Source organism: Metopolophium dirhodum, chromosome 3 (assembly GCF_019925205.1).
Source record: "Metopolophium dirhodum isolate CAU chromosome 3, ASM1992520v1, whole genome shotgun sequence".
Lineage (NCBI taxonomy): Eukaryota > Metazoa > Arthropoda > Insecta > Hemiptera > Aphididae > Metopolophium > Metopolophium dirhodum.
Window position 1 is genome coordinate 31960366 of NC_083562.1, and position 22053 is coordinate 31982418.

At 29.4% G+C, this 22053-nt stretch overlaps 1 protein-coding gene across 4 annotated transcripts in view; it reads left to right on the plus strand.

Annotated features, from left to right (window-relative positions):
* The window catches only part of LOC132941555 (uncharacterized), a 69862-nt gene that overhangs the window by 30566 nt on the left and 17243 nt on the right, over positions 1 to 22053 (plus strand). For 2 of the 4 annotated variants that reach the window (XM_061009655.1, XM_061009656.1), the window contains exons 2-3: positions 9193 to 9375; positions 19206 to 19899. In XM_061009655.1, the coding sequence (XP_060865638.1) occupies positions 19354 to 19899 (546 nt within the window). In that variant the 5' untranslated portion in view covers positions 9193 to 9375; positions 19206 to 19353. The remainder of the gene's footprint in view (positions 1 to 9192; positions 9376 to 19205; positions 19900 to 22053) is intronic. The other 2 variants (XM_061009657.1, XM_061009658.1) reach the window with 1 other exon arrangement.

Here is a 22053-nt window from a genome sequence, read left to right on the forward strand (position 1 = left end):
ATAGTTATTACTTATATTCAGTGGCGGATTTGAGATTGAAACGATAATCGACAAAACTATATATAAGAGTGGCCGCGTACAAAACTTAACCGGAAGTCGTGACAAATGTTACAAACTTATAAAACCATTTCGCTGTAATTTAAGTGGCCCCCAGAACAAAACAAGGGCCCTGTCGGAATTTGTCAACTAAACGACCGTTAAATCCACCACTGCCTATATTTTAATACCACCAATTTATGAAAAATTTTTTGTTTGTCTGAAAATTAACTCTGTTATTATTAATGATATTTATAAACTGGATTTGAAACTTAATTAATTTCATTAATCTACTAACTTAATTGGAAAAAAAAAATTAACTTAACTTAACTGTGAGTTAAAAAATATCATCGACTTTCTTTGCGTCGGCGTATTATATTTATATCAATCAAAATAATTACTGATTTTGTTCTAACATATAACACTATTTAATGCTACCCGTTATATTATTAAAACCTTATAATTCACATTTAATTTGTATATTTTAAACGAAACAAAATTTGGAAAATAATATTAATATCAGTATCGTTATGGTTCACTGTTGCAGTATTCACAATTCACACACACTAAATAATATATGGGGTGATCCATTACGTAAGACACTAGTTATTTCAGAAAATACAAACGTTTTTGAAAATATTTTTTTTCCATAATTTTAAGTTGTTATAAAACCACATTTTTACTTTTTTTATCGTAATAATTTTTACTTTTTTGAACGACAACATACATTTCAAATTGTATGTTCCGAAGCAGAAAATATCCTGATAATAATTCGGATTACATTTTGGACAAATAATATATTAGTTATGATTTATAAAGCATAAGCATTTAAAGTTATAACTCATAAACTATAACTCGTACAAAATTTGGTTTTTATCTTTATTCTGCTTTGGAATAATAAATTAATAATTATATAATGTGTTGTCATTAGAAAAGTTAAAATTTCAAAAATAATAAAAATGTTATTTATTAACTTTAAAATTATATTCAAAAATATTTTTCCAAAAACGTTCATATAGCTTCTGATATAATGAGCGTTTTGCGTTAAATGGATCACCCGGTATATTCATATATCTAATGAAGTTAAGAGCTGGTTTGGAATTTTTAACCAAGAACATTTCAATGGAAAAAATTACGTCATTATTCTATACATAGTTAGATAGTATAGTGAAGCGATTTTTTCATCGTTCATAAATTGAAATTTACACAGCGTCTGCGCAGTTAGATAGATGCATTATACATGCTATACGTGGGTTATTAAAGTGTAATAAATACTATACTTAATCAATACATTTTAGATTCTCTAAGCAGCGCGAAGAATGTATATTTGGTATTACAAGGATAAGCGTTCTTTTTGTTTGGTTTGTTATCAATTTTTCGAATAGGAGTGCCCGACCATTTAATTACGTCAGTATCTACCAGCTACCTACTTATTGAATTGGCTGGAAATCAATTACATAAAAACTATGGAGAGAAAACGTATGGAATTTCCTCAAAAAATTTCGACAATTTACTGAACAAAAAGCAAAGTTTATGGTTATAACAAAATAAAATAATATTTAGAAACATAATAAACATACATATTATTATAGGCTTTTTTTTCACTTTTTATAATCTGCTGTTAAAAATATGGACAATTCTAATTGGGTAGCTTACATTTTACAATCGTGTTTCACGTTGTAATATGCTAACACGTGCCTACCTACCTATAGGCGGCTATATTATGTGTTTAGGTTAATTAATTTGAAATTTCAAGAATTATGTACGAACAATAATTTCGAGTTTGAAACTCAGAATTACACCATTTTAATATTCGTATTTATAAATATATCAATGTATACCATTAAATATTCTTATGAATTATTAATTATAAATAATACCCCGAATATATTAATTGTTTAACGTTCATGAACTGGCAAGTTATTTTTATTCACGGTGAATTTATGATTTTACGACGATATTATAATATTGTAGTGAGATTTAATTTTATAACATGATATATTTATGGTTGGGTTATTTTTATTTTAATACTTGAGATTTGTAGTGTTTAGTATTTTCACTTGACATTTTAACACAAGGTGAGTGGTTACTGGTTACTATCATACCATATTAATTTTCAGTGTATTTTATTTTATAGGTATTATATTATGAATTTTTCTTTTTGTATGTACTCAATAATTCTCCCATTTCCCAAAGCCGAGCTTTACGACTTATAATAGTTACAACGAATTCATTTTTAATTTTTCAGCGTTATAATATTATCTGTTGTGATTTGCTTCAATGGAATTTGTAGTTTTGAGTATCGAGAATTGAAATTGTATTACATTCTATACAAGATACCAAGTAAAATTTGTTTACGTCGATGATTCGCCAAAGAGAGCGTTTCCACTCCGTATTTACTATACCTACTTCAGAACTTTCTAGCAATAATTTCCCCACGAATTTGGCAGACAGTATTCAAATATTATTTATGAACTTTTTTGACCGAATACAGATAACAAATCTGTATACTAGACACAATGACGTCATAATATATAACGTAAAAATAAATAAATATGACCATCCATTATGAAAGTGGAATTTTAATAAAATGATACTGGAAGGGATAATTTATTTACTGAATACTTATTCTAAATTTCTATTGTAATTTTTATATTATGTCAATGAGTAATAACAAGTCCAGGGACTTGTATTTGAGGGAGCATGTTATAAAATAACTGTTCAAAACGTACAGCTAAGTGATATAGAAATTCGTTTTATGATAGTAGGATTTAGGAGTTCATAGACATTTTCTTTTTGTTCCTTTTTTTACGTGTTAGTGCATGTTTTGTTATATTTGTATTTTAAGTGCACATATTTATTTAAAACAGGTTTTTAGGTTTCCTTTCAATGTCTCTTTCTCTCACAGTCTCACTCTCTCTCAATAAAATAAAAAACAACATAAAATATTGAAAAATAGATCTTAATTTATACGTTTGCAATATAATTTCCAAACATTTTATACAATCGAGATAACCACTGGTAGTTACTATACTCGTTTAAGTATAATACCTACAGTAATAAATTTTTTGTATCTAAATACACATTTAAATATCTATTATTAGAACTTTGTACTAGGTACCTACTTCATACTACTTTATACTAAAAAAATATTAATTAATCGAAGAAATAAATGTTTAGTGTTATATTCAAATTCTAAAATACGCTTTAATATCAATTAAACCATTAATGGTTGCTGATGAAACGTAAAATAAATAAATGTTAAATAATTTGATTTTAGTTATAAATAAAATAGCTAATTATGCAACGATTATCAAATAACAATCTAAAATGTGACTAGGTAATACTTCTTATGAATTTTGAAAAGTATTGGATTTTCAAATACAAATACGTCCAATATATAGTATTCAAAAATACCTAATTAAAAAAGTATTTTAATAATTACTATAAATATAAATAAATTCATTTAATCAAGTACTTTAGAAAACTGATGATCAGTGATCATACTGGTCACCGAATATCACGTACATAATATGTAGGTACCTACTCATGGGCGTTTATCGCCTTTCTCTGCGCGATGTCCGAATAAAAAAAACCGACGGACGAGTGAAATTTTTAGTCTCTAGCAGCTAGCACTTCAATAGATATCGGATGACCATATATATACAGTGTGTTTCACCAAGCATGCCACAACCGTTATTTGCTTCTGTAATAAATTTATTCAAATTCTGATTTTTGGAATTTTCCAGTACCTACGCCTGAGGACTATATTTTTAAATACTTTGGTTTTATACAAGTACCATTAAAGCAGTGTTCAGGTACAAACCATTATTTTTTTTCCTATAAATTGATAAAAAGACTTTTTAAAGATTTTTAATATTGTGTCTAAATCAAAATTTGAACAAGTAGTTTTTGAGTTGTTAAATTTGTGTATTAAGAGGATTTTAGTACATCATTTGTTTCCTCTATCCGACTTACAAGGAACATAGCAAATGTACGTTTAGAAGAACCAATCCTGTGTTGTTACTTTTAATATTAGAGTGAATTCACCTATTATCAAACTTTAGGTTAAGAACATTACTTGTGTCGTTGCGTTGACTTTTTTACAATATTTTAATTTCTATGCAATTTATACGCATTTTTAAATTGTAATAATTGACACTGTGTCACTTGTCATAACTTACATAAAAATTAAAATATCATAAAATAATCATCGTAGCGACACAGCTAGCTAGCCAGCTAGGCAATGTTCTTAATTTTAAGTTTGATAATAAGTGAATTCACTAAAATATTAAAAGTAACAACATTGGTACTACATAGGATTGGTTGTGTGGTACATAAATATGGTATGTTGCGTGTGGGTCACACACTTGTATGGAAAAACTGTTTGAATATTATGATAAACAAACGTAGTGTAGTAGATTTGATTTAAGTGAATGCTATAGTATTCTAATTTATAACTAATAAATTAATTTCATAGGCTTCAAAATTTGGTGTCCAAATTAAATCATAACAGTTTTTCATTAAATCTATATTATATAGTAATTTTTCATTAATAATAAAACAATTTTATCCGAGTGCGGCTTGCTGAATCATCCTGTATACCACGATGATGGTACCTATATAGCGATGGGATATTTGGCACGTACATTTTGTCGATTGACCCTGCTTACTATAATAATTTATTATACCTATGTGCATTGTGCGTGTATGTGTGGTGTGCGTGTGCGTTTCCGTGACATCATCTCTCCCTCGCCGTCTTGTACCTATTATATACGTGTATTTTATAGTTGTCCAAACCATATTATAGTGCAAAAAATAGGGTTAACTTTATGGTTCAGTACAATACAAATAACATAATATGAATTATATAAGTTACTATATTAGCTGTATAGCTTAGACTAAAATACTTCTGTACTTACATAAAGTCCCTAGCCTTGGTAATAACACCGATAACTGTGGATATAACTATATTATATAATATAAGTCGTTTTGTAGTTAAAAATATGTATATTACTTGTAGAATCTATATAAATACCTATACGAAGTGGGTATAGTCATAGGTATGTTTGAAATATAATTATTATTTATTTGTCTAATTTATTTATTTCTATATAGGTATATTATCATTGTGGTTAAAATATTAAATAAGTATAATATTGTAGTATAATAGAATATGTTTTTAGATTCTGAGCAGAGAGAGGAAGCTAGTGGTTTTACAATGGTGTTTATTTATTTATTTTTTTTTATCCTGTATACAAAAGTTCTACCAGAATGAGTTCTTAATTTTCAACATATAGTATCTTATATTTTAGCAAATTGAATCAAGATGGTATTTTAGAAAGGTCATTTTTCGATTTTCTCAATATTTATTTAATGGTACGGGAAAAACTACCGACAAATTACGAAAAACTGCTAAAAATGGGATTTTAGTTTCTAACGCTTTGTTTATCACCATAGCAACGAATAAAAAATAATAATATTATAATATTATTTCACTCTGGAAATAATGAACAAACATAAAAATATGTGGTTCATATTACTACCTACACTTTTTTAATATCTCTATTTGAGAACAATCTCCAAAACTTTTGTCAAAATCTGTTAAATAGTTTTTGAGTCTATATTAGCTTGACACTACAAATGTCGGACATTGCATTTTCAAATAATTAATAAAAAATTAAATTCTTTTATCAAAAAAAAAAAAATCCCATAGCGACGCGGGTTGCGTGTAACTAAGTCTTAAACCATTTTTTTTAAATTTGTATAAATGTGTTTTTTGTAACCAATGGCAACTCTATATATAAACAAAACGATTATTTAATTTTCATTAGCCAAAACGAAATTCATGTGTGAGCTAGTTGAAAAGGGATGCAAAGAACATTCCATAGTATCAAGAAATATGATGTGTGAACAATTTGGTGCCAATTGGTTTAGTAGTTTCCGAAAAACTATATAAGCCCCGTACAAACGTACATCCTTTTATATAAATATAATATATTATAAACTACCTAGGTGTGTAATCCGACATGGCCTGGCAAAAAAATTAACAAACAGACGGCGCCGCTATATCGTTGTATCTCGATTTTAGTGTATCTCAGATCACAGCAAATCGTTAATTTTTTTATAGATTATCTCAATCATAATTTTAAAATTAACTGAAAAAATATAAGTTAATACAATATTGATGATTCATATAGTAAATATATTGATATAGGGAAAACATTTAAATTTTTTTTCGTTTGGGCCAATCGTTCTAAATCAGGTAATAATAATATATACTAATATGATAACCGATAGGCAGTTATAAACCTAATTAATATAAAATAGTATTTCTCTTCTTATTTGTACAGACTTAAGACAGTCAATTACTGCGTTTTCATTTGACAGTAATTGGTATGATTAAAAATACGTCGTTTATATTATTACTTTAAATTAACAATAAATTCAGATGGGATACGTCAGGGAAACTTTAAATTAAATTACAATTTAATTATTTGCATATAATATGAGTTTATAGTTGATTTTAAACATTGTTAACAAATTTGTTATCACGACTCATTTTTGTGAAACTAGAACATTTAGTTGACGTACAACATTACCGGTCAATATTATTTGCGAGGTTTTTTTATGAAAACGAAATTCGAAACCGTCTATTACATACAAAACTTTTGCTTTTTCACTTAACATTTTCGTGATTTTGATTTCGGACATTTCAAATAAAATTGAATTATAGAATAACTTTACTGAATAATACAAAACAGCTGCACATTAAACTTTAAATATAAGTCGAATTTTATGTATCATTGTGTCGATAAGATATTACAGTTTCATCTATAATAACTAAACTGATTAGATTAGACTGTAACGAAAATTGAAAAAATGAACGATTATAATAATATAACAAGAATAGGTAAATTTACTAATACTTTATAGCTGAACTCAATTCGACTAGGTATACAATTAGAAACTCAACCGTATGGTACTTAACTGTAATGCTGCCAGTACTGTAATACATGTACTGATGTACCTAACTATAATATTTATTATGAAGAAAAAAATTGGTCTCTCGATGAAATTAAATTGGCCTACTTACATTTTGGTACCACTATTATAAAACCTAATGGCACCACTGGTTCAAACCTAGTCGTCCTCGGCCGCTCGCGGGCTAATAATCAAAAATTAAGATGACGACTTACACGAGGATCCATTAGTGGCCGCGTGACTTGCACTAGTGCGTGTTTTCGAATGCAGTCGCAGTGTATAGTTTGTTGTATTTCTAATATATGTGATAGTTTGGCCGATCCGGAAGTTGTTGATTTGCTTATACCTAAATTAAGTACTTAGTACGGGTTATTACTCAAGTTCGACGAATGCCGGTTAAGTACTCGACGTTTCGACTACTTCACGTATCAGTCACCAATGCGGTGAATCGATTAGCCAAGCAGAATTATTTGGTTTCCCTCCCTTATTATTGTGGGTCCGGAGAAGTATTTTAACAATAGTTATCGATATTTAAAATTTTAAAATCGATTTCAATCCCTGGTTATTAGTTATTGTATGAATTGTAAAAAAAAATGCAACGATTAAAACAGTCTTATACTATATAAAAACAAATTATTTAGACGCTGGGCAATATTATTGTTGAAGTACACAGGTATACAGAAGCTAAAGGTAAATAATAATAAGATTGGATATATAATATAATGTAATAATAACTAATAAGTATAATGATACGAAGTACAAACATGTTTAGGTACTCAGCGTCTACTGTACTACAGTGTGAATATATTACTTAATAAACTACATGATATAGAGTGTTTTGTGTATAGTTCCAACAATTATCAACACTGAACAACGATAACAACCACAATAGTGATATCAGAATAACGTACGCATAGTTTATAATACTCATTTAGTAGATACATAATATTATTATTTATTATAGTTTAGCAGTAACACGGCGCTCCATGTAGGCAATTTTGATGTAGATTTACATTTTTTTTAAATATGGTACAAGAAATAAAACAATATAACTGATTGTTTAAGTATAAATAATAATATTATACCTAATATTAATCTGGTAAATATTTTAATGTATAATTCAATTTATAATAGAAAATAGCAAATAGCGTATTATATGTACCAATATATAAATATATAATTACTATAAAATGTATGTTGTACGAGTAGGTATGTATAAAATACTCAAAGGTTAAAAAGTGTAATAATGACTTCGTAAAATTTAAATTTCAACACATTGATTATTATTGTTATTTGTTTGAATTGAGAAATCTTAGCAAATTTAGTTATTAGTCTTATTAGAAGAACTAATTATTTAAACAAGGAAATACAAACATACAATAAAGTATACACCAAATTTGGTGATATACATTTATTTTAGAATTCTAAAATGAAATTATTATCAAAGACAACAAACTTATGATATTATTTTTTTTTAAAACCTTTAATAGATATTTTTAATTACTATGTATGTTGAAATAATTTCTTATTTTATCATCAAACGATGAAGGCTAGAGTCCTTTAATGACCGGAAAAATATATAAATACATATAACATTTGTTCAGTTTAATGTAACTAGTAACTACCCAAAATTATTGTACGAATATTATTATAACAATGAGTATAATTTATCTTCTTTTTCGTGTGAATCTATCAAATGTTTATGTCATGAAAACACAATAATTATAAATAATATTAAACTTAAAATTTGAGTTTAAAAAGAAAATATGAATTTAAAAAAATATATATATAATTACCGTCTGTATGTATATTATTATCATTGTACATAACAAATAATAATCACATAACATTTTGGAAAATATAAATCATTCATATACTTTACAAAAAAACATAACTAACTCTTAATAATATGTTTTGTGTCCTGCTCATTTAGATTTAGAACCGCACCTTAGCGCAAGTCCTGAGTAATATTATCTAAACAAATATATTTATTTAAAAACTACATGGTTATTTTGTTTAAAATAAAAGTTGAGGTGTTTGTTGTCATAGCAATACAGCAGCCATATATTACTCACTTTGCTCGCAGCATTTTATAACACGTCTGATAATATTATCAGAGGAATTTAATTTTAAAATAAGTATAACTTATCATCATTTTTACGTATGTTCTAGTGTCGTTAAAATGAGATTTGTCATCTTGACATAGCCTGTGGTTTTGCAATACTGAGCTTAAAGACAGAACTTTTGAAGTCACCTCAGATGCGAAAAAAAATATTGATTTTCAGTCATGTTGTAAGACTCTCCGTAGACGACTTCGTGGTATTTTTGTCACGAAATTAGACGCAAATATATACGGTTAGTATGAAATATTTTAAGAGTTTTGAGCAGCAGAAAATAAAATACGATATTATAAAAATAAAATAATATTATTAATAGATTAACGTTACAGTGTATACAGAAAGTACACGTCAATCGCTCCTGGTAAAATAATGGATTCGATGGTGTTTTGATGTTGGTACCCAAATGTATTATATTTATGTGCGACGTAATTTTTGCGAGGCGTTTATAATGTTTGATATAAATTTAAATTTTTACCCAAGTTAAAATTTAAAATTTAAAGTTAATGGAATTTTATGTTTTAAATTATTATAATTTTCTTAGTAAATTCAATTTTATAATAAAATTAATATTTCGAACTGTGTGAAGTCCACTGTCATAATAACTATAGGTACCACACATAATTTAAATACATTGCAGACAATTACCATTTACCGGTATTATTGTATTATCAATGATCATAGAAAATCACTATTTGTTGATAATTATTACAATTACTGTCTTCTTGATAACTGTTTCTCCGACTGATGTTCCAAAAAACGCATCTAACCACACATTATAACCATTGATTGGCAAGTAAAATAATTATTTAATTTACCAATAACTACCTACTATATTATTGTTACTGTTGGTGTTTGTTAGTTAACAAGTTAAGGTTGTACGATCGATTACATAACAACAGTGGTGTGTTCATAGGCGAAATGGAGAATTATTGAATAAGAAATAGTAATAATATAATAATAGAAAAAATATTAATAGATAAATGTATAAAAATATTTTATCTTTATATATATATTTTTCCCGTATTCAACATCCTCCTAAACAGCTGCACCATAGGCTGCACCGATTTTGATGAAATGTTTGTGTATGCTTGAGTGGGTCCTTGAATAGTTTAGATTCACAATTGGTCCCAGTAGGCCCAAACTGGAGAGGTGCTCAAACAGAGATTTTGTGATTTTCGATGTAAATTGTTGTTTATAAATGGTTGCTATTGGTCATAGGAGAAATAATTAGTAGAAATTAGTATTGTTGGTTACCATTGGTTATGTAACTAATTTTTATTTTGCATTTGTTTTTTTAATTTTTAGTGTATTTTTTGTTTTTAGGTAAATTTTGTGACTTTTACGGTTATTTTTTAATGTTTTTTGAATAATTGAGAAAAATGACGAGTAAATTATTTGTTATTATAATATTTTTATATTTTCACAAATTAAAAAAAACTGTGATTGAAATAGTACCTAATAGTATTATAAATGTATTATTAATAAAGCAACACAACTCCTCAAAATTAACGGGAATGAATATTACCTTTAAACTTAATTTAATTTTGTCTACCTATTACAAAAATACTTAAAACGTAAAATTGTAACTGTTTTCTAGATTAAAACCAGTTTTGAAATTAAATTAAAATTACTTATGTTTATAAATTTTATTTTTTAAATTTTAAAATCAATAAATAGTTTTATTAACATTATCAGTTTTATGAGTGTTTTTTAAGTAGTTAGATACTTAAGTCATTTTTAACATGGAAAATTGTTATGGTATTTTACATTTTTTTCAACAACATACGTTTTTAATTTCATATCCTAAGGCAGAATATTTTTTGAATTTCTTTATAGGACGCATAAAAATCAAATATCTAACGAGTTATTAATTGGTTATACGTATATACTTATAGGCACTGAGTTATAACTTATATAAGTTTGGATATTTTGAGTAGGTGGTACAATAACGCACAGGGACAGGGTTATTCTCGCAAAATGTTAGTCCATTACTTCATTTATCTAAACTTAAAATAATTATAACTAATTAAATTGGTAAATCACTTGTTCAAAATTCAATTTTTATTTATCGAAATAGTCCAAAAGATATACTGTTCTGAAATACGAAATAAAAAATATAATATTTAGGGCCGTTCTTACAATGTCCGGTAAACTGTCAGTTAACGCTAACCGACTGATAACAGATTTTATTACCGGCAAAATTCGGTCAGTTAAGTATCGGTTAACTTTAACCGGACATTGTAAAAACGGCCCTTAGTCGATCAAAAAAAAAAATAAAACTTAAAAAAAATGATAACGATATAAAAAGTTGTTTTGCAAGAATCATGTATAAAATAAAATATTTTCAAATAAGTTAAGTCAAAGGATTTTGAAATAATGATTGTGGACGCTTAAATGAACTACCACCTATATTATATAAGCAATAGGCTGATTGCGTATGCGTGATCCGACGAGACAAACCGTTGATTCAGTGCCAAAAATGTGAGTCAGCAAATTCGACGCATTTAAATTTTAAACTTGACATAACACATTGTTCTAGTGTTTTGCTCGGCACACATTTACAGCTCCGTCGTGTGTTAATTTTTGACGTTTAATGTTGACATTATTTTTAAGTTTTTCGAAATCTATAAAATCCGCAGTGTTTACGCACGAATATAATATCTTATGAAATTATGTTATTATAAAGGCGATAAAAATATACACACATGCATGTATGTCACATATTATAATATATATACGGTGTGCGTGATTGTACCGCAGTCAATAATTTTCTTAACGAGTGTCTTTTATTCTTTTTGAAAAGTGATTCTTAAGTTTATTGACTTCAGAAGGCGCGAGTAGAGGATAATATTATAATATAAATACTGAGTGGTTCACCAAGTATTCTAACACCACCCCCTCCCTTTATACATGAATAATGCGTTTCTTAAAATTCTGATTTTTTTAATTTTTAAGTATAGAAACAACTTTTTGGATACTTAGATTTTCTATAGCCATTTATGTAAGGAGTGTTATGTGGTAATGTAAACTTATTATTTTTCGAATGAAAACAATAATTTTTTACTATAAAATTACTGCAAAAGTAATCGTAATAAATTAATATTTCCATTTTAGTTTTCAAATGGTAAAAGCCCCCTCTCCACGTCTGCTTAACCTGTTATCATATAATGTTATCTATAGTACTATCAGCTTAATTATTCTGAAACTGTTATAGTTCGAATAAGATTTTCATAGAATTATTCAAAAAATCGTATCCTTTACAATTTATAATAAAAAAGGATATAGTAGGTCCTCATTTATACAAACAAGTATGTCCTAGAGGCCAGGACACTCTTTAAATAGCACAAAATATAATCCATTGGCAAATATGATCCTTACGTATACTCGAAAAATCCCAAAAATAAGAATTCAAATGAATTTATTATTTAATGAAAAAAAATGTGGGGCGAGCATGCTTGGTGGGTCGTCACAATTCATACTGTATGTATTTGGAGAGTGGGTAAGTTTATATACAACCGACGCTGCAGAGAGAGTAACAGCGCTGTGTTATAAATTATTATATGGCGCACATAAATGTCTGTTTATAATTGCTTTAACTATATTTTATCTCGCGTACAAGTCGCTCGTTTAATAAAACACCTGCGTATGATTATTATTATTATAATACTTATTTTAATTCAGTGGTGACACGCATTAGTCGTAAATCGTTGTTTGAACGCCTGTCTGTGTTTGAACGCCCCCAATCGATATGTGTATATATATGTATATTATGTATTATACATATATGTATTATGAAACCTCGCGATAACCTGACTTTAAATCGTGCTTAATATTATTATATTATATTTATTATAATATTTTAAATTGAAAAAATATTTATAGTTATTTCAGTTTTAGTAACCTATCAATTTTCTGTTAAACATCTACATGTATGTATATATATATAAAAAATAAATATTCGCCCACCCATTGAAAAATTCTTGATTGCAACTACAGCTGTGTACAACAAGCTATTTATGAATTTTTATCAGAGCTAGGATTTAGATGAAATGTAATTTTTATTACTGGTTGTTTGTAACGTGCATATATAGCTCCATAAGCAAATAATATGTTTGGATTTTTTGAAAAATTCAAATTTTAAGTGCATTTGTATAGTTATTATACAATTTTTTTTTTTTAAGTGATTGTAAATTAGTTTACTACAATTTACTACAGCTGTAGTATAACATTTATTGTTGCAATAAATGCAGCATATTGGCTGGGGTAGGTACACGATAATTGTCGGGTCAGATATAGTATTGAACGTGTAGATACCTATGCTACACTCGTCAACCACAGTTTTCAAATATTAATAAAAATTAAATTAAAGAGGCGATAACAATACTTCTATTTCAATCAATTTAAAGTGCCATCAGAAAAGAATATCAGTAAGAAATATATTTTTAAACGCATAATGTCTTAAGATATTTAATGCATTTTCTTTTTAGATTTTTTTAATCGCAGCCTTATAAGTTATAATTATTCGGTACCTATACATTATTTTAAATTGTTATGTAAATATGTAATGTCCTCTCGTACCACATCATAATAATATATCAACCGGGCACGATGATGTGTACCTATCTATACGGCCGAGTTATTAATAATTTAGCGGGATTCAAAACATCCAACGCGCAAGCGTCCGTCGCACGCTCTCGTCGCTGACTCGAAAGCCCGGAAACATATTGTTATAATATTATAATATACAGTGTAACTCACCAAACATGCTTACTATACTCCCATTTTATATCCTTTAATAAAGTATTTACTTTAATTTACAGTAGGTAAATTATTAAAACGATAAGTACCTTAAAATCAAACTTGAAATTTGAAACCCACAGTTTTTAAGTACCTATTCCAATCTGGACATTTTATTTCTGTATAGCTACAAATTCCATGCTTTAATAACGGTCAATGTAGATGACTTTAGAGCCGTGGTTCGTCATTTTTCGTCCATTTGATAGTAGAGTGGAGAGATTTGAGGTGGAGGAACGACAGTACTTAAAGAAAAGTCCTTATACTTCGATAAAATTATATAAAATTATGTGTGTGGATTGTTGTAAAATTGGTCTTTCGAGTGTACTTCGAGCAACGGGTACAATAATACTTTTATTGTGAATATTTAATAGGTACTAATTGGTTTTCACTTACTCAAAAACTGTTTGACATGGGAACAGCCTGAATATTGTCGAAAAATGTACAGTGTGAGAAACAGTTTCTCGGCCCCCGAATCGCAAACTAGGTTCAAAAAGTTGATGATGAAGGTTGTGGATACGGACGTTAGAAAATGTACTTTCGGCAGTTCAAGTTTAGCTTCATCAGTTTTAACATTGGCGACAAGCGTGAATTTAACTATTATTTAAGAATAATATTTAAAAGATGAGAACATATTATCTTTGTTTTCATGTAAAATGTTTACAATATTTTAATTTCTAAGCAAGTTGTGAGCATTTTATAATTGCTATCTTACATAGTTACCTAACTCACTTAAGAATTGATGAATCATAAACTAACAAGACACAGCTTATTTTAACACAGATAATGCGTTCTTACCTATAAGCCTGACGATGAAATTCACTCTAATATTAAAGCTGACAACACAAAATTGGTTTCGCTGAACCCGAATTTGCCGTGTTACGCGCACTTATAAGACGAATACGACAAATACTGGTGTGGCGTCCTTTAATTAAGGATCATATATTTTCAAGTACTACAGAGTTTTGTGGTGCATTTTAAGAGTGTTTTGTAGTTCACAGACTTATTTTTTTAAACGAGAACCTCTATTGTTTAGCATGAATCGTTGAGCAGGTGATTTTTTTTGAAAATTTTGGTAACCTAGTTGCCGTGTTAGGTGTTATAAGCTTTATATAGGTACAAAGGATAATTTACGATAATTGATTTTCATATTATAGGAAATTATGATGATTTAAAAAATAAAGAAATTGATATTTATTATTTAAATTGTTTAAATTTATATTAAAGATCATCTGACTATATCTGAATAATAAGAATTTTACTAAATACTGTTTAATATTATACTTTATGTTGTATGTACAAACATAGAGACAATAATATAAATAAATACTTTATTCATACTTGTTAAATAGGTAATTGAATACTTATTTTTATATCCGAACAAAAACACTCCGCCAACTACATGTAAAAACCTCGCTAAGAAAAAAAAAAACTCAAGTCAAAAAAGTGGTGATATCAAAAAGGAGCTAAGTAATTTCTTAAATTCATTAGTAGGTATAGAAATTGTTTGTATTTGATGAAGTGAGATATTTTTATACAAATAATTTAAATTAGCCTGCGGCCATTGATTTTTACTAAATAAAGATACAAAGCCGACATGAATATTTACATCCCCATTTTACATTTTTATATATTAACATATTATTACATAACATTATTTAAGTACATACTATGAGTAGCCGTCAAGCTACTACGGAAGTCAAATTATTTGTATTCATTCAACACATAATTAAATACAAACAGTCATAAACAACTTCTATGCTAATTACTTAGCCCCTCTTTGCGATATCACAACTTTTTGAGTTTTTTACGGTAATGTAAAAATTTTTAGCACCACGAGGCCATAGTACATTTTTGTATCATTGCATCTGACACCTATAATCTATTACTTTGACGAATTACACTTTTGTAATGGACCGACGTCATTGAATTACTGTGGTAGCAAATCACCGAGTGAAATTTATAAATGTTTTCTTCAATATTTAGTGTCCAGGTTAGAAATGCAATTATTATAATTAGGTAATTGATTTTCGTCAATGCCGTGCTTACTCTCATTGGTGCCTCAGGGCAGTAATATTTGGCGCCCCTAATAAACATACATATTTAAATATTTGCCGCCCTTTAAAATGTTATAAGTTTGGCCGCCCTAGGGCACTTGCTCCATTTGCCACCCCCTTAACACGGTTCTGATTTTCGTAGTTGGGTCTGACCATAGTCGTATTTGTAAAAATATATATTTATTTGCATTTTAACTATGTGTAATGTTTGTGTATGAGGGCAATAACTCTGAAAAATGTTCACACCTAACGCCATCGATCATAACTTTACAGTGGCGACTGCGATCATGTCATATCATGTCTCATATGTACGCAACGAGTCAACGTTATGCCGTTATCCCCACTACCACACACTGTTAGCAATTGTATAGTTACACGATTAAGAAGCCACCGTTAGTGATACATAGCACAGGATTTAATTTATAACTTTGAAATTATTTCCTACTATATAGTAATTAAATATTATTATTGATACTTATATTATACCTGAAATATAATTCTTGTGGTTTGTGCAGAATGCTTATTTTGAGTAGGTTTTACTTATATCGTTGTAATATAAAAAAAAATAATTATAATTTAAATAAATTTATGTAAGCATGGCACGGGCGCCAATACAATAACAATATTGGGTACAATAACAATATTGGAACCTACACAAATTTCTCTCAACGAACAATATAAATAAAAAGGAAAAATTAGACCCAAGAATAAAGTATTTTACACGGCCAGAAAATCTAGAAAAAGAATTTAAGTACTTATTTAAAAATATTGAAAATACCTTTCGAATGTATTATTGTATTTAAACACCTATATTTGAAATATTTTCGACAAATATATATGCTTATATTATTTTATATAAATACTACGTGAACTGGGACTATTAATATTACCATAGCACACAAAGTTGAATAATTCTGTAGAATGCCAGAATCTATAATCATTTGTATTTCAATACATTATAACATTTTAACATTTTTCAAAAATTATCACGACTATAATACAACGATGACCACCATGCTTGTCTCGCATTTACAGCTTACAGCTGATGTACTGTCGCCAAGTATATTATATTCATATAAATATATCGCAAAGTTCGTAAGTATAATAACGGCGCCGCACGAGGCGATTGTCTCACGGCGCAAACGGCTATTATTATATTATTATATAATATAAATATATATGCATACTATATAATATATATACTCGTTCTAGTCGCAACCCAATTGCGAATATCGATCTCGGTCTGGTGACGTTTATTTTCCCTCTGTTGTGATTCTGTTTTTATCGTTCTCTCTCTCTCTCTCTAGCACGCGTCTTGCACCACAATAATAATATAACATCCGCGCGGAGACGTCGCGCAGTTTACTGCATGTCCGTCGACGTATTATTTTCATTCATGCAGTGAACCCTGCACGCATAGTATATAATAAAACAGACAGTCACGGGGGACCATCAAAAGTGTCCGACGCTGCAAGTTTTAGTACTTTTTAGCCAAACTCATATGTTATACGTGTCTATTTAATGAAAAAAAAAACAAATAGTAAATATTATAACCCATAATATATAGGTACACACTAGAAACATGATTTAACACACGTCATACACAGTGATAGCTATTATAAATAAACGCAATTAACATTTTCGTTATTGTTATCACTATCGCCGATATAGGAGTACTTAAATATATACAATATACAGTACATAGTATTATAGCATATAATATTATTTAGACATAATACCTATCAGAGTGAAATTTGAGCTAGTTTGATAACTGTACAGTAGGTTTTCAGCGTACCTTGTGATTTTCTCAACATTTGAATTTTAAACTCTTAAGAAAAAATTGAATCGTGCATAAGTATTTTTATGAACATTATGGGGAACCTTGAATTTAATTCTAAATTGTTTACGCAATGACGAAAATTGTATAGTACTTAATTTGAAAAAAACTAAAATATCTATAAACTGCACAAAAAATCCGAAAATGTTTGAAAATCATGTCATGTTTAGCAAAGTACGAATATTTGGTAAAAAATTCAAGTCTTTATTTGAATTACAACAAAACAAATAAAATCGATATGTTGTCCAAAACTGATGATAGGATATGACTTAAATTCCCGTTTTTGCCATTTTTTTAGTGCTATTAACTTTTTAAAGTACTGAAAATTTTCATTTTTGACCTCCTTACAGTGGCGTGCAGAACATTTTTCAGACCTGAGACAAACTATACAATTACACCACCCACTCTACCACCATCAGGTTTTTCACTATTTTTTTTGTAACAAATTGTATACATTTATATGATATTTAAAATGTACGATCAAACTAGTGCCCAGTTGCACATCTAGTAACCCACCAATCCGTATTTTCCCTGAGGCAATTGCCTCAAAAAATAGCTGTTCAGCATGCCACTGCCTCCTTATACCTACTACTAACTAAACAACTAGATCGAATTTGCTTTCAGAAACCACCATTGAAGTTGAAATTCAATGCGTTTTTTTTTACTTTACAATGCGTGTACATTGTACATAGGTACAGACACAAAAATGAAAATAAATATAAAAAAAAAACATTACATCATTGGAAAATCAATAGGTACCTACATTTATTGCTCTGATCCGAAAATATGTGGTGACGAATTGATACCTACTCTAGAATAGAGTTCCCATACGTCCCGGTTTGGACGAAACTCTACTGATTTTAAATAAAGTGTCACATTGTCCCCATAAGTGTACCAATTGTCCCGGAATTAAAGTTCAATATAATGTATGTTAACATTTTGTTTACTACTAAAAAATTTCTAGTAGAAAAACAATATTAATTGATAAATAATAATGAAGTTGATTGTTTGATTGGCTGACAAAGTATTGGCAAAGTATTGGCTTACAATTGGTTAGAAGACGACAATTTATTATTATTGATGAATATGTTCGTTGTTTTTCTACTCCCCACAACAATGTCTGTTATCACTTATCACTAATTGTTAATTTTGTCAGTTAATCATTCCGATTTGTAACTTTGAGTTAGTTGTTACCTTACAGATGTGTGTCGTAGAGTGCTGACCATTGTGAGTGGTAAACAAATAAATCGTGTGTTATAATTGGTGGTTGACGGTGGAGGAGTGGTACGATTTTCCCCATAAAAATGATTTTTCCGGTTCAAGTAAAATAAAATATATATATTATAATAATATCAAATTAATGTTCTTTGTTGGCAGATGATCGACTGCGCCGTTGACCGCGGATAACATTATATACGCACAATCGCCGGCGGTGGTAAGCTGTATACAGTGTATAAACGCGGAGGACACTTCCGGTAACGACGATCGTTCATCTTGGCTGCAGCAGCTACAGTTCCGGCCGGATATGTCCACTCCGGCAGTCACCACTCCGGTGAGAGTCGCCACCGCGGCGGACATCGAACCCGCCACCGTGACGGTCACCGCGGCGAACACCGTACCTGCTACCGCAATGGCTTTGGTCGATCCGACGAACAAACGTCGATCGCCACCAGAAAAGTTCGTCGGGAACACGAGGCACGCGAGCATGCCGCAAATAGATCCTCAGCCTCGTCGTCTACAGGAAACTGCGATGAATTCCACCACAAAGTCCGCCAAAGAGCAGACGGCACTCCAGCAGCGTCAGCAGCACGGCAGGTCGAACAGCGCGGTGGCGTCGACGGCGGCTGAGAGGGGCGTGCACCGCGTCTTTGGAGGAAGCGGTGGAGGTAGTGGAGGCGGTGTCGGAGCGGGGTTCAAGAGCAAGTTGCGCAACTCATTTCGGACGACCGCCAAGAGGATCCGGCAGCAGCAATCGGCCATCGACGCGCTGGCCAAGAATAGTCAAATGCTCGGGCTGCACAACCTCCAGGACAGTCCCAGGACGATGCAGGTGCAACGGGCCTTTGGCCGGGTAAGTGGCATAATATGCAATTACGGTGATATGACTGATATAGAGCGTTCCATGAATAACGTCCTGGTTTCAAAAAAAATCATTAAATATTAAAATGCAATTTTAAATTGTATGGATTAAAATGTAGTTGCATTAAAATACGTAATTACTACGCCTAAATAATGCGACACCGTTAGTTCTTAAATGAACCAAGCGAGTCATCTCTAGTTTTTCCACCTCTGCCAACAACTCTTGAAGTTAATGAGAGGACTATCAAGAGAGAAAGGGTCTAAAGGACCGTCGGGTTATAGTTTCACCAATACACCCGACATGTTAGCCAGGGTTTGGGATGAGTTTGTTTGTCGTTGCGACCTCATAACTTTTGGTGGGGTATTAGGTTAGGAGTGTAGGGGAGGACATAATAAACATTGGTGAAAAAATATTTAAAAAAAACTTGATTATTATTTTTACCGACGTCTTCGAGTTACCGCCGTGTACGAGATTTGGGAGGGGCAGGTGAGCTTTAGAAGCTACCTTTTAAAACATTTTATTACAATTACCTAATAATTCGAGAAGCTCTAAAACACTCAACATTTGACCACAGTTGGATGATAGGAATAATAAATATCGACGTAATAACTAATAATTTATTTACTATTTTATATTATTTTAATGTAGCGTTAACATTTTTAAAATTAATACTGAATATTTTATACAAATAAATTGATTTAAGGCGTCCAGTCATCCAGGTCGATGGTGAATTAATTGCATCAGGTACCTAGTTTCGATAGATCGACGGCCCTTACTAATGGAAAGTAACTTATTCTACATTTTGTAATTTCCACGGCCACTATTACATTATAACATCCATAATATTATTGCAATCGTATTTTTACCGGAGAATTTAAAAGTGTCCACTTTTTAGAGGTGTCCATTAATAAAGGTTTCACTGTATATCCATGCATAGTGTCATTGAACTTTTCATGAAATGGATTTCTATTTTATAAACTTCAATCATAACGTGTAGGACGTTTTTATTTTCATGTAAAGGTCACAAATTGTATCCAATTCGCGAATTGAAAACCTTAGTATTTTGCACTTTATGGAATATTTTTAAATTTACAACACCCATGTAACCATGAGAGTAACTTTTCATGAAACGGTCATTGGATATTGGTGTATCTACCTAATTATAATTTACAACAAAATATCTAATATACTAATAATATTAATAGGCATAAATAATGAGTGCTTACTTTTTATATTATTTGAATAGTATCAATAGAGACGTATATAATATCCATATAAGTTATAAATAAGACATTTTCAATTTCATATTCCTAAGCAGAATATTATTCAGAGTATTCAAAATCAAATTTTGACATGTAGTTTATTAATTATAACTTATAAGTCTTTAAAGTTTTGATGAGTGAAGTAGTGAACCAACAATTGGTGGGGTACCACTTCATTCCGATCATCTAAACTTTAAATACCTACTTATAAAATATCATGAACTATACTCCTCCAGAATTAAATTTGTATGACGTATGTACCGAAAAATACATGGAGTAAAGAATTAAAAATAGACGGTATCACTAAAAAATTAAAAAAAGTTAAAAAATGATAACGATAAAAATATATATATATTTTTTTAACAATGTGGTTTTTAACAACTTAAAATCATGTAAAAAATATATATATAAATATTTCCAAACATGGGTATTTTTGGAATAATGAGTGTATTGCGTTGTACCCCCCACTCCCACTGAATATACTATTATAAAAAATATACATATATTAAATAAATAATAAATAAATAATTATACAAGTTACAATAACTATTGCAACTGCAGTTCTATAACTACTACTTGCTGTTCAAGTGTATTTAAATAATACCTATGACGATCTTCTCGATCTATTCTTGTGCAGCTTTTTTAATTATCGGTTAACTGATTAGGGAATTGTAGATATGCGATGTTATGCATGAGCTTTGGGGTGATGAATAAACTATATTTAAAATTTTTAAATATACATCTTTCTATAGTTCAGTTAATTAATATGAAAATGGTTTAAGTAATTGAACACATATTATAGTCAGTGGTATATAATAATAGAAGCTACCAACAATATTTTATATACGTATACATTATGGTCTATTGGTCTACCAATTTTTTC